Source organism: Lissotriton vulgaris, chromosome 7 (genome assembly GCF_964263255.1).
Source record: "Lissotriton vulgaris chromosome 7, aLisVul1.2, whole genome shotgun sequence".
NCBI classification, from domain to species: domain Eukaryota; kingdom Metazoa; phylum Chordata; class Amphibia; order Caudata; family Salamandridae; genus Lissotriton; species Lissotriton vulgaris.
Window position 1 is genome coordinate 370,727,443 of NC_141695.1, and position 13,478 is coordinate 370,740,920.

General features: G+C 47.6%; 1 protein-coding gene across 5 annotated transcripts in view; it reads right to left on the bottom strand.

Annotated features, from left to right (window-relative positions):
- KMT5C (lysine methyltransferase 5C) overlaps nt 1–13,478 on the bottom strand; it is a 207,753-nt gene that overhangs the window by 160,408 nt on the left and 33,867 nt on the right. For all 5 annotated transcript variants that reach the window (XM_086930292.1, XM_086930290.1, XM_086930294.1 and 2 more), the window contains exon 2: nt 9,080–9,230. In XM_086930292.1, the coding sequence (XP_086786418.1) occupies nt 9,080–9,189 (110 nt within the window). In that variant the 5' untranslated portion in view covers nt 9,190–9,230. The remainder of the gene's footprint in view (nt 1–9,079; nt 9,231–13,478) is intronic.

The following is a 13,478-nucleotide window of genomic DNA, read 5'->3' on the forward strand; positions in this document are numbered from 1 at the left end:
TTAACAGGACTATATTCTCCAAGATGCAAAGCGAAACATCTGGCTGTGGCTTTGCATGATGGTACTCGCATCTCTGGTTTAATAACTAGATAGACAGGATTGCAAGCCCCAAAATGCACAGCAAAACATCTAGCTGCGGCTTTGGGTGCTGGGACTTGTAGCTCTGACCTTACCATTGGGTAAACAGGGCTACAAGCCTCCAAATGCACAGTAACACATCTGGGACAGTTTTGTGTGCTGAGACTTGCAGTTCTGATTCTGCAATTGGCTAAACAGGGCTACAAGCCCCAAACTGCACATCATAAAAACCTAGCGGGGTCTTTGCGTGCTGGGGCTAGCAAATCTGATTTCACAGTTGGCTACCTAGGACTGAAAGCCCCAACATGCACAGCAAAACATCTGGGGGAGTTACTCATGCATCAACGAGGACACTTGAGGGGTCATTCCATAGGTGACAGCACTCCCGTTCCACGTAAATCTAGTGTGCCTGACGCAGACTCCTTAAGATACTTTATCTCAGCTCTTAGGTGGGCGGGCCTGCTTTAGCTTAACATGACTCAGCACAACACATCATGAACAGCACAGCTGCGAGGAGGCCCCATTTCTCCCACACCTCCACCTGATCCATATTTGTAACAATAGGCATTTCATTCGGGGGTTTGGGAGCTTGCACTGTGCGTACATTCAAGTGCTTCAGGCACGACAAGAGGAGGCAATGGCAGCCAGATAAACACATCGGAAATCACAGGTGTCTGCGAGACGAGAGGATACATTTATATCCTTAAAAATGCACAATAATGAACAATGATTGATTGGACTGTACAAACGTCGATCCAAGGATCAGCGCATTTGCACTGCCTGATCACGGTTCATTTCCGTGCAGCGTTTTTATTTAAACGTTACCACTGTCTGGCGCGTGGATATGGCGCAGCAAGATATTCTCAGAACACCCTTCCCCTTCCTTCCATAATGAGCGCTGCCTGCTTCCTGGCCTAGTAACTCCCCCTCTGCTCGCCGATGCCAGTGTGCATGGAGAGCGTTGCAGCTGATTGCCGTTAGCCAGTCCTGGCAACTAAAACTAACTGGGTCTACATCAAATTTATCAACAATAAGAATGGATCGGACGGAATTTATTAAAAAAAAACACTGGCATTGGCATAGCCAATAGGTCTCACTTTTTGAGACCGTATAGGTATTTAGTTATGCAGCACAATATCCTTAGTGCAACAACATCAACTGTTGCATGGCTAAACACTTATAAGATCCCCATGGTGAGACCTATTGGCTATGCCAATGCTTGTTTTTTAAAACGTCTGGTAACACAAGAAAGTTCTTTTGTGGACCTCAATAATGGCTCATCCAGCCACCTTAACTGATCATTTCTTTACACAGACATTCAAATGAGGTACATGCTGACCAAAATCGTAAGGGGTCTGGAAAAAGCAATCTTATTGGCATGGAATGGCATACTGCCCTCAACATGCTGTACTCCTGACGACAAGAGCAGCACTTAATAAACGGTTCAACAAACATTCATTCCCTGTGTTAGACCCGGCCTTGTGGCGTGGTCCTCCCTGACCCGTAGCAACACCCTTCCAAGCTTACCCCACAACGAACCCCTGAGTTCCCCAGCCTAACCGACCCTTTCCTCCATGTTACCCATGACCATTCCTGGACTTCCCCGTCCAGGCCTCCATCTTCCCGGCCCGTAGGCCCTGTGTGCCCTCTTCCCGGCACCTAAGATGGCCGCCGAGCCAGCGGCCTAGGCCAGGAGGCGCCACCTTGGCTGGAAAACCGAGCACCCCCCTTGAGTGAGAGAGGAAGAAGCAGTATCGTTCACACCTCCGATCTCTCCTCAGAAGAGGGTTTTGATCGCCCCTCCGGCCACCCGGAGGGCTGGCTCCACGCCTGCTGTGTGTCTGGGACTCCTCCCGAACCTGACATGAATGGATCAAAGAGCCGCGTGGCAGGAAACCCCAACAAGCGGCTCCCAGGTGCTAAGACCCCTGCAGACCAGAACTCCGGAGATCAAAGGGGAACAGCCCTATAACTGGGGATGCTCCAGGACTATCGACAGATTCGATTCTGGACACAAGGAGAGCCCTGCTGACGTGGTCGCGGCTCGATTGTCAGAGAAGGACTTCTGCTAGAAACAACCTGAGCCCTGTTGAGTGACTCGCGGCTCCCCTGCAACCTTAGAACACCTGAGCCCTGCTGAGTGACTCGCGGCTCCCCTGAAGATCGTAAGACCTCCGACATCGTGCTTGAGCCCTGCTGAGTGACTCGCGGCTCCCCTGCAACCTTGGAACACCTGAGCCCTGCTGAGTGACTCGCGGCTCCCCTGCAACTTTGGAACACCTGAGCCCTGCTGAGTGACTCGCGGCTCCCTAACTCTCCTGGTCCGGCTGGACCTTGACAGATCGCCCGTATCCCCCAGCTCGAGGATTGAGAGCTGTGCGTCGGATACGCAACAATATTGACACTGAGCCTATAAGACTGTCCCGCTACCCCTACCCCGACCGAGACTCTTTGAGCTCTTGCTCTGCTTGTATTACTTGCTTCCTCTGATCATAAAGATCCCTTAAATCCCTATATAAAGAAACGTTCTCAAGAAGCTACGGTGTGGAGTCTCTTTGTCGTGTGGTGCTTGTGTGGTGTGTACGATCCTAGATTCGAGACTCTCCCCCTGAGAAGTCTCCCGCCAGCGCTCGTCTTCGTACCTAGGGAGGTGGGTCCCAGGGTGGTCAGGTTCACTCCCTGCCCTCCCCGGAGGTCACCCTCTAACACCCTGAAGCAATGAAGTCACACAAAGAAAACCATATCCTCTGAATATTCAAGTTTTATTTGAGGCAGTGTTAGTGGTTAGAAACTCCTGGAAAAACATGAAAATAAAGACTGTCACAATATTTTCAAAGAATATGAATTTAGTAACACAAACAAAAAAAGCAGTTAAACTAAAATATACTTACAGAACTTCAGACAACGTTAGCACTTTGAGATTGAGTAGAGCCTTGCAACATTTGCCCATTTGCCAAGGACAGGAGGACAGGGGAAGGGTCGTTACCCTACAAACTTGTAACATTTGCCTATATGTACGGAGCACTTTTTAGCCACGTGGGGGGGGGGGGGGGTGGCAATACAATTCCTAGCAGCCCTTGCTCCTGGAGGCGCCGCACGCCAGCACGCCCCTTGTGCCCCAGACACCACTCTTAAGCGGCAGCGGGCTCTGGCAGAGCGGGAGCCTTGCAACATTTGCCCATTTGCCAAGGACAGGAGGACAGCGGAAGGGTCGCTACACCTACAACCTTCCAACATTTGCTTATACGCACGGAGCACTTTCGGCCACGTGGGGGGCACGCAGCACGCCCCTTGTGCCCCAGACACCGCTCTTAAGCGGCCACGGGCTCCCGCAGATCGGGACGAGCGCTGGCCCATCTGGGCCCGCCATAGACCGGCAGAGGCCGGGCTAGGCCACAGCTCTTACCTTCATTACAAAGGTATTGTTTTATTAAATATATTGTGAAACCTATTTAAGGCATATACCTGGAGGTAACGTTGAAGCCAAGTACTATTGACCTGGACCGAATTTTTGATTTATTTTAAAGGTCTTGAATTGTTGAGAATTTTTTGGCCATATATTGCTGCTTTGTAATTAATTATAAGTATTTTCTCATTCTGCTCCATATAAAATCTGTGGTGAAACACAGTGCGTGACTGCCCAAGTATGGGAAAAAGAAAAACAATGTCTGCACAGACTAAGAAGCTGACAAAAAAAGGAGAACATTCACGCCAGTCGTTATTTAGTTATTTGACTGGTGCCTTAGGCGCAATAAAACGCCAGATTACTACAGTTGAAGAGGCCCTAAAACCAGGGGCAGATGAAACCATCACAGGGAAAGTGAGTTCTGATACTCATGTTTAACAGAGCAGTAAGCTGGGTAAAAACGGTTGTGTGGTTAATATATCAGATCATCTGTCATGTAGTGAGCAAAACTTTGAGTTGCAGCTTCAACTCCCAAACAAGAGTGCAAGAAACCAGAGTGAATTTCATATTACCACCGAGGATGAGGTTATATGTTCCACTGTACCAGTGAGGCTTTTCCCTAGAAGTGGTAAAAGGCCTGCTAAAAGGACAAAGTCCATATCAGCTAATAAAACGGAAAACTGAGAAAATCGGTAATTAGTAGTAATATGCGTATACAGAGTGAGGTAGGGAAATTAAAAGTAAAATTGGATGACCTGGACACTTTAATTAGGGACAGTCTAGGTAGCCTCACATCTAGAATAGGTACCATCGGGGAGTCTCTGGCCAAATGCCTAGATACCTTACAACTATTTGTATTGGGCAGAATGAGCTTGCCATTGCATACTACTAAGGAAGTTCAACAAGTTAATAACTCAAGTAGCAATCACTCAGGTCTTACTAGAGTCACTCCTAATACCCCTAGTTATCGCACTAGTTACCCACACCCTATTGCATTAGACAAACCTCCTACAAGTAAAACTAATGGTCATTCAACTAGTACTGTACCGGCTGTGGCTAACCCTGTAATTACTCCATCCTTACTAAACCCAAGCAACTTAAACCAGATTCAGGGGGCAGACCGTCGCACACGTTTAGACCTACCTCCAGCTGCTACACCGTGTGAAGTGATTTTAGTCAATGTTCCTAAATTGGCAGATGATAGGGGAGAATCATGGGAGTATTTAAGGAACAAATCGCTTCAGTGATTGGGGTGGAGGACTGGCCTAACTGAGAAGCTATTTGAAGAGTTTAAGATGGCAATGAGAGTGGGATGGCTGGTAGGTCACAACAAATATTTCAATAACCTATTTTCCATGTGTCTGCTATCAAGAAAGGACCTAAAAAATATATGCATGTCATACCTGAGCGAGTCTAGAATTACAAGTGAAATGACCAAACCATCGGTGGCGGTACATTAGCTTACCTTTATTACTGTTAATATACAGCCTTACATTTTGTTATCTACTAAGGACTTTGAAAGATTTATGTTAACTCGCCTAGGGCTTAACATCTTGCATAGAATTTTAAGTTTTCCTGAGGTAAATGACTGGTCAAGAACACATGTGATGTGATGATATTTAAACTCAGCCGTCCATATACATCATGTTCTTTTGTAAATTTTATACAATACCCAGAAAAAGGTTGATTGTTCCCGTGCTAAAAAGATTGCAATTAAGACTGTGTAGCCCTGCTTTCTTGGCGATACAGAATTTAGACAATGTATTTACTATCGCCTCTGTCACTGCTTTTAAAAAAAATATTTTTAAGTCTTGTATTATACAATAGTTTTTTTCAACCATTTTAATGCAATTCATGTAAATTGTATTTTATTATTGTACTGTTATGATTATTTCTTGTAGCATAACCGAATAAAGTTCTTTGATTTGATTAGAACTCTGAAGGTACTTAGAACTCTTTCATAATGGATGTTTTTGTGGCATCGGGTGTTCTTGGATGTTTTTACTCATCCAGTTTATACTAATGCATGTAAAAAGATTTTAGTGGGACTGCCAGACAGCAGGATACAATGTAGCTGGATTGCTATAGCATGTCTACCTCTCCTTTTTCAATGTCTCTAGTTTTGGGTGGTAAATGGACATCTCGGGAAGTTGGGGACCCCGTTGCTTAGGTTCAAGTTGAACAACAGTCCAAGTCAGTTTGGCCCAAAATCTCAGCTTCTAAACAAAAAACAGACCCGATCAAGAGGATGCTGCAGAGAGGATGGCCCACCCCATCACTGTTGAAGTGGTGGGCGGTGCATACTCCACTGCCAGCACCTAGCTTGGAAAGGGGATGCCCAGGAGAGGCCATGAGATGTACCCCTTTCCTGCCTCTCCCTAGAGAGTGTGGCAGCAAGGCCCAGGTGAGGAGGTTGAATCAGGGGCCTGCAAAAGCAATGGAGCCTGGTACCAGTATATGAGTTCTGGACGGGTCGATTCAAGAAGATCAGCCCTTTGACTGTCCCCAATAAATGTTGGGGGTCCAAATTGGCATCTCATGGGGAGGGGGATGGAGAGGGGATTGAGGAGGAGCTCACTCCCCAGGAGTGAAATTGGGGTGAGCGGTTACAGATCAGATGCGATGGGGGGCCTTATCGTGAGATCAGGAGGGTGCGACAGGCCTATGCCAGTGGCACCCACTCCCCCCGGGGCACTATAGGAGTGATCACCTTTAAGAGAGCAGTGCCTGCCCCTAGAGAGGGCAAAAAATCAATTAAAGCATTGACAGACGTGATTCCCCAGGGTTAAATTACTGGCGCCCACTGGATCCATTACATATTACATTACATATTTGTCCGAGCAGTGGAAGCTAGTGGAATAGTACAGATCTGTATGCTCCCGCAGGGTCTCTCAGATCTCTCCCCTGTTAAGATGGTGGTTCAGGAAATCGATACAGGACCAAGTGGCCACTGGTGACCATGTGTGATGGCACTAGGATGACCGCCTGGCAAACCAACAACAAGAGTCCATTACAGAATATTTTGAACATGACCTACCCTCGATTTCCTCCTCAGTGAGATTGTGGAAGGAGTTTAAGACCGTCATCAGAGGCAGTGCCATGTCTTGGGTCCACGGCAAGGAGCTAGACAGGAGGCAAGCAGTAGCCTCCTTCAGCGAGAGCTATGGGTCAATGAGTCGCAATTCGTTGACTTCTACGAAGAGAAAATCCTTAGGCATTTCAAACTGGCTTGATCCCAACTGAAATAGGGTAATCATAGGATACATGAACAGGGAGATAAAATGAGAAAGTTGTTATACTGGCTGGCTAATCAGGAAGCGGAGGTGCGCACTATCTCTTTCATGAGATGAAACTGGCCGGTTAGTCACCCACCACCTGATGCTAGAGGCGCAATTGTATAAAAACCTTTATGCCAGCTCTGCCCCCATTCCCCCCACCACTGAGTGAGTGGGTGCACCCTGTCCGGGGCAGAATGCTTGGAACTTGATCTCCCCATCACTAAGGAGATGATTTAACAGTCAATATCAAACATACCCTTGGGCAAAACTCCGGGCCCAACGGAATTCTTAAACAATTTCACATCCTTATGGTTGCCTCACTTGCTCTCCATTTTAGAGAAGGTCCGTCAATAGTGATCTTTGCTTTGGGACCTGAGAAACACTACACCTGTGTTGATACCGGCTAGAAAATCGGGTTTCTGGCTCGCAGAGGTGTGCAACCTGTCTAAGCAGGAACCACAATGCTAGTCGGTAAAAGTGAGGTACACACTAAAAGATCACCTGTATTCACCCTCTGGTAGCTTGGCACAGAGTAGTCAGGGTGATCTAAAGAGGCAATGTGTGAAGTATTTGTGCACACACACACACACACACACACTCTAACAGTGAAAAACACCACAAAAAGACTTCATACCAGTTTAGAAAAATAGATTATATTCTGACCTAAACAAGAGCATAAAGACAAAAATGTAACGAGTACTAATCAAGATATCAATTTTTAAGTGAAAGACAGCACTTAGAAGCAAACAGCGTTTTGTACCCCTCGATTTATTTTATACAGGGACAACGCTCTGTCACGTACTGCAACCACGTATTGTTGCATCAGAGGATACCATTGTTTAGCATCAGTGACTCCGACAGGCACAACGAACTGACCACTTTCGGTTTGGATTTTCACACCAGGAATGGGGTAGGCATTTTTACACTCACTTTTTCATTTTTGGTCAATGTTCATCCCTGTTATTAAGTCCATTACAACAACCACTTCCTCTCCTACTACAGGACTGACTCCAGGGGACAATTGGACATACTAGGTACATTTATTATTCAGCTTATCTATGTCCACTACGGGTTGTCCCATGACCATTTGCACTACCTCAGACAGATGTCCTGCCACAATGATATTTGGCCTTGTGGGACAATTGCGCATGTTTTCAATTTAAGGGGCTTTTATGTAATTTATATATTTGCCAAAAACGCATGTCACAGATTACAGGTGGTCTCTCGCCAACATAGTATCTCATGCACAATGATGTGATAGAGGTTTCTCACAAACTACAATTGTAATAATCATGAGAACTAATTTGGGGTATATCTGAAAGAGAATAAACAGGTTATGTGCATGGGTCTTCAACTTATGAATTCTAATTGCAACACATGAAAGGTGTGGTATTGTTATGGCTTTTAAATCCAAATGTTATGACCTTCTGTATATAATTCACATATGTATCATATAGCAACAGTGGTTGTTGGTATTCCTTTGAGAGTGTTGAAGTCGTAAGGACTGTTGCCCAAGACAACAAAACACGTGTTGGCTAAAGTTACAAGGAGGTCTGATGAGAAATGAAAATCCAGGAAATAAACCCACAAGTCAAGACAATAAGCTCTCTCTCTGTTCATTATACTGTATATTCTGAATGAAATTGATAATAAGAGTTGTGTGTACCTCACTAGGTTAACCATTGGTGTTCAATCCAAGGATTGTAATTAGGGGAGTAGGGTGCATCTTCATATCATTAGAGAGCACCGCAGGCAAAACCCCTGTTTGTATAAAACTGTATGTGATGGTTTTATGAGAGGCTTAGACCTTACAAACACCCAATAGTTAGAATCATTACCTTGGCGTGTGAATAACAAAAAACCCAGAACAGTTGAGGGAACTAACTATCATACCACTTTCTCTTAATTGTGGTTACACAAATATTGTGTGCACTAGACTAGGATTTTGGTTTTAAATAAATATTTCAAATATATCCCTCTGGTTCTAGTGTTCTTGAGTGTGTAGTTCTTTAATGAAAGGGGATATGGGGTTCCACTTACTATCTTTGTAATGTCTCAGGAGATTGGTTGCTACCTGAAAAATAGCTCACTCAAATATTGCTCAGTAGGTTTTCGAATGATTGCGCAGCAAAGGGTTTTCCGATTCGAGTCATCACCCTGACTAGGTCTTTGCTGGCAGGGTGGTCTAGAAAAACGATCTCTCTATTACTAGAAAATTGATCATTATGCTTTCTCTTACACATTTGTATTATCTAGCCTAAATTTAAAGTTCTATATAGTCAGCAATCACTCTCCGTGATTCATTGCATTTCCTCACCTGATGTTCATCTTGTGGGTCCTGAATCCCAGGTATGGGTCGAGCACCAGACTAGTGGCGAGATCATCATTTTCACACAGTTCTTGGGCTGTCAGTCGAGTTGAACCCATAGTATCCTGAAGTCCAGGATCATGCTGTTTTCACCAGAAAACTAATAAGGAGCAAACAAAAGCAATTTAGCAGAAACAATTTGAGAAGCTCTGAAGAGGAGAGTACAAAATACAAAGTATGGCTGTCTAATTGCATCCTTTATAGACACTACCTTTCAAATAAATTCTAATCCATAACGTAAACCTAGAGGCAGCATGGGAATTTTCAGTTCCTTCTTTCTACTCTGCTTGCTCTAGGCCAGGCTTCTCCAACGAATAGCTCGTGAGCTACTGGTAGCTCTCCAGCTACCTGTGAGTAGCTCTCCTAAGTTAAGTCCAGCCTAGTAAACTAGAAGCTTTTTGCTTGGTTGAATTAATATATGTAACCCAAAACTGAAAAGTGAGTATTCAAGATGAAAATGTCTGTATTTTCGAAATCCATAATTCCTATATATTCCTACTATATTTAAAGCTGATACTTGAATAATAAATGATGCAGCGTTGGGAGGTTTATTATTACATTGCTATTATTACCTTGGTGCCAGGGGCACTGGCTGTGTTTGTAATGTATCACCCTTGTAGAGGCATTCAAAATTAAAAAAGGTTTTTAGGTCTCTGCCTGCGTAGGCTGCGCTTGTGCCGTGTCGCCGGCCAGATCTTATGTTTTTCAGCGTGGGGCTAGAACCCGCCCCTCTTCTCCTTTGCTGGCTTCCTAAACGGAGGCCAGCCAAGAGAGGGGCGTCTGTCCATTTAAGCCCTGTGTTTTTGGGAATGAAGGGCGTGTTTTTTTAGGTTCTTTCTCTCCTCTTCCCATTGGCTAGAATTTTACATTCCAGCCAATGGCAAGAGGAGAGAATGAAAACCATGCCCCAAGTCGGAAAATGTTGGGGCTTTCCGGAGAGCCATTTCTGCTAGACCGCCGCCGGAAGAAGTAGAGAAGCTGCCGAGTCCTCCGCCCCGGCCTGTGAGTGCTCGCTTTTCTTGCCTCTCTTCCCTGATTGTGCCCGTTTTGTTGCCTCTTCTTGCCTCTGTTCCCTCGTTGTGATTGTTTTTCTGCCCTCTGTTCCCTCGCTGTGATTGCTTTTCTGGCGTCTGTTCCCTCGTTGTGATTGCTTTTTTGGCGTCTGTTCCCTCGTTGTGCTTGCTTTTCTGCCCCCCTGTTTCCTCGTTGTGCTTGCTTTTCTGCCTCCCCTGTTCCCTCGTTGTGCTTGCTTTTCTGCCCCCCCGGTTCCCTCTTTGTGCTTGCTTTTCTGCCCCCGTTCCCTCATTGTGCTTGCTTTTCTGCCCACCCCTGTTCCCTCGTTGTGCTTGCTTTTCTACCCCCCTGTTCCCTTGTTGTGCTTGCTTTTCTGCCCCCCCATTCCCTCTTTGTGCTTGCTTTTCTGCCCCGTTCCCTTGTTGTGCTTGCTATTCTGCCCCCCCGTTCCCTCGTTGTGCTTGCTTTTCTGCCCCCCCTATTCCCTCTTTGTGCTTGCTTTTCTGCCCCGTTCCCTTGTTGTGCTTGCTATTCTGCCCCCCCGTTCCCTCGTTGTGCTTGCTTTTCTGCCCCCTGTTCCCTCGTTGTGCCTCTTTTCTGCACCCTGTTCCCTCGTTGTGCTTGCTTTACTGCCCCCGTTCCCTCGTTGTGGTGGCTTTTCTGCCCCCCTGTTCACTCGTTGTGCTTGCTTTTCTGCCCCCCAGTTCCCTCGTTGTGCTTGCTTTTCTGCCCCAGTTCCCTCGTTGTGCTTGCTTTTCTGCCCCCACCTGTTCCCCCGATATTGCTTTTCTGCCCCCTGTTCCTTCGTTGTGCTTGCTTTACTGCCCCGTTCCCTCGTTGCGTTTGCTTTTCTGCCCACCCCTGTTCCCTCGTTGTGCTTGCTTTTCTACCCCCCTGTTCCCTTGTTGTGCTTGCTTTTCTGCCCCCCCGTTCCCTCGTGCTTGCTTTTCTGCACCCCGTTCCCTCATTGAGCTTGCTTTTCTCCCGCCCCCCCCCCCCTGTTCTCTCGTTGTGATAGTTTTTTCTGGACTCTGTTCCCTGTGTGTGTCTGTGTGTGTGTGTGTGTGTGTGTGTGTGTGTGTGTGTGTGTGTGTGTGTGTGTGTGTGTGTGTGTGTGTGTGTGTGTGTCTCTGTGTCTCTGTGTCTCTGTGTGTGTGTGTGTCTCTGTGTGTGTGTGTCTGTGTGTGTGTCTGTGTGTGTCTCTGTGTGTGTGTGTGTCTCTGTGTGTGTGTCTCTGTGTGTGTGTCTCTGTGTGTGTGTCTCTGTGTGTGTGTCTGTGTGTGTGTCTCTGTGTGTGTGTCTCTGTGTGTGTGTCTGTGTGTGTGTCTGTGTGTGTGTCTGTGTGTGTGTCTGTGTGTGTGTTAGAAATGGAACCCCCACCTGGCTGAGGGTCGCACCCCAGTCCAGTAGGAACCCCACTTCCATGTACAGGAAGCGGGCCCTTCCCTAAATGACGCCTGCTCCCATTGGGAGGATGGTAGCGAGGGCAGGCAGGTTTATTCTCTTTAGTTAGCGGGCCAAGTATTTAGGATTGCACGTAGTGGTCGAGGAGACCCACGACACAATAGACATGACACAGTTCTAGTAAAAATATAGACTTATTTATATAACTCTCTCAGTAGGTGAATAACTGTTGGACCTCGCCTCGTGGCGTGGTTCCCCCCACTACTCAGCTCCCCGTTAGCCCAGCTCTGTACTTAGAAACCCCTAGCTACCCTACCCATGTCCGACCAAACGCCCACGGCCCACATCGGCCTGTCCCCGGCCACCTTCCCAGCCCGCGCGCCCCAAACCCACCAGCAGCCATTTTCCCTTCCCGAGATCCCTGACTCCGTGGGCCTAGCATGACCCCAGCCCCAGCGCAGCTTATGCTCCAGACACGCCAGCCCCAGTTGGGAGGGTGAGGGCTACCCTAGTGAGAAGAGACAAGGAGTTTCGATGGCACCTCCGGCCTCCCCGAGTGCTGGCTCCAGACCTGCTGGGCGTCTGGGAATTCCCGGACGCATCCTCAAAGGGATCAAATGACCAACCGCCGGACCTCGCCCACGGGCCGCCCCCAAAACCTCGGACCTCCGCCTGCGAGGGTCCGGACATGAAAGGGCAACTGGACTATATCAAGGCCCGCCCCTGAACTAGCGGGCAGTTGTATCTTGGACAAGGAAGCCCTGCTGATCTGATCGCGGCTGAACTGAACTTGGTAAACTCTTCGAGCCCTGCTGACGCTGTTGCGGCTGATTCTCGGAACTGGAACATCGGAGCCCTGCTGACATCGTCGCGGCTCAAGCTTGAAATTCTGAAGATCTGCATCGAACATTCTGAGCCCTGCTGACGTGGTCGCGGCTCCTCACGAACTACCCTCCGGATCGAGCCCTGCTGACTTTGTGGCGGCTTGAGGAGCACTCTAGTCCGGCTGGACTATCGACAATACCAACACGAGGTGAGTCATCCTCAAGTGAGTAGGATCACCAGTGCGACTACCACCTTCCATAACCCCCAGGCTCGAGGATTGAGAGCTGTGCGCAGGGTACGCTACGTACTGGCCTATGAGACTGAGACTGTCCCGCTACCCCCTCCCTGAAGCCTTGAGACTTTTGCGATCCCTCGATCGTTGTATATAAGAGTGATAATTCTTTTACGTGATTATAAAGAAGTTGATATCGAAAACCCATGGTGTGGTGTCTGTTCATAAGTGTGGTGTGGTCCTCGTGTGTACGATTCAATACTTGAGGTCTCCCCCGGTGGGGATCTCTCGTTAAGGCTCGGCATTATTGGCGGGAGAGGCGGGTCACGGAGGAGTCGGGTAGACATAACCTGGCCTCTTGTATCGCCCTTCCAACATTGGTGGCAAGCGACGGGATCAGAGCCTACGTCTAAGAATCGTACAGTAAAGCGGCTGACATACCACCCGAACAAGAGCAACCATGAGCACCACCGGAACCAGCGAAAAGACCGCATTTCAGAAAGAACACGTGGAAGATTATACCCACAAAGAATTAAAACAATTCTGTAAAGATTTCCACATTGCTACCACTGGATTGAGCACCAGAGACGACTTCCAGAAAGCCCTGACGGCCTGGGTAGAAGCCGGGGCCCCCCTCCCCACGACAGAAAGAAATGGTGGAGAGGAGGAACCGCCGACCGAAACTGACGGCCCGAGGGAAGAGAGATCCAACACCCTACCGCGGAATGCCAGCACGGAGAGAGGTCTGTCGATAGAGGAAATGGCAGACCGTGAGCGCAACCGTAACCATGAGCTAGAACTAGCCCGACTTAAAATTGAAGGAGAAATAAAGCTGGCGGAGAAGAAACTAGCCGTAGAGCAATTACGGCTGCA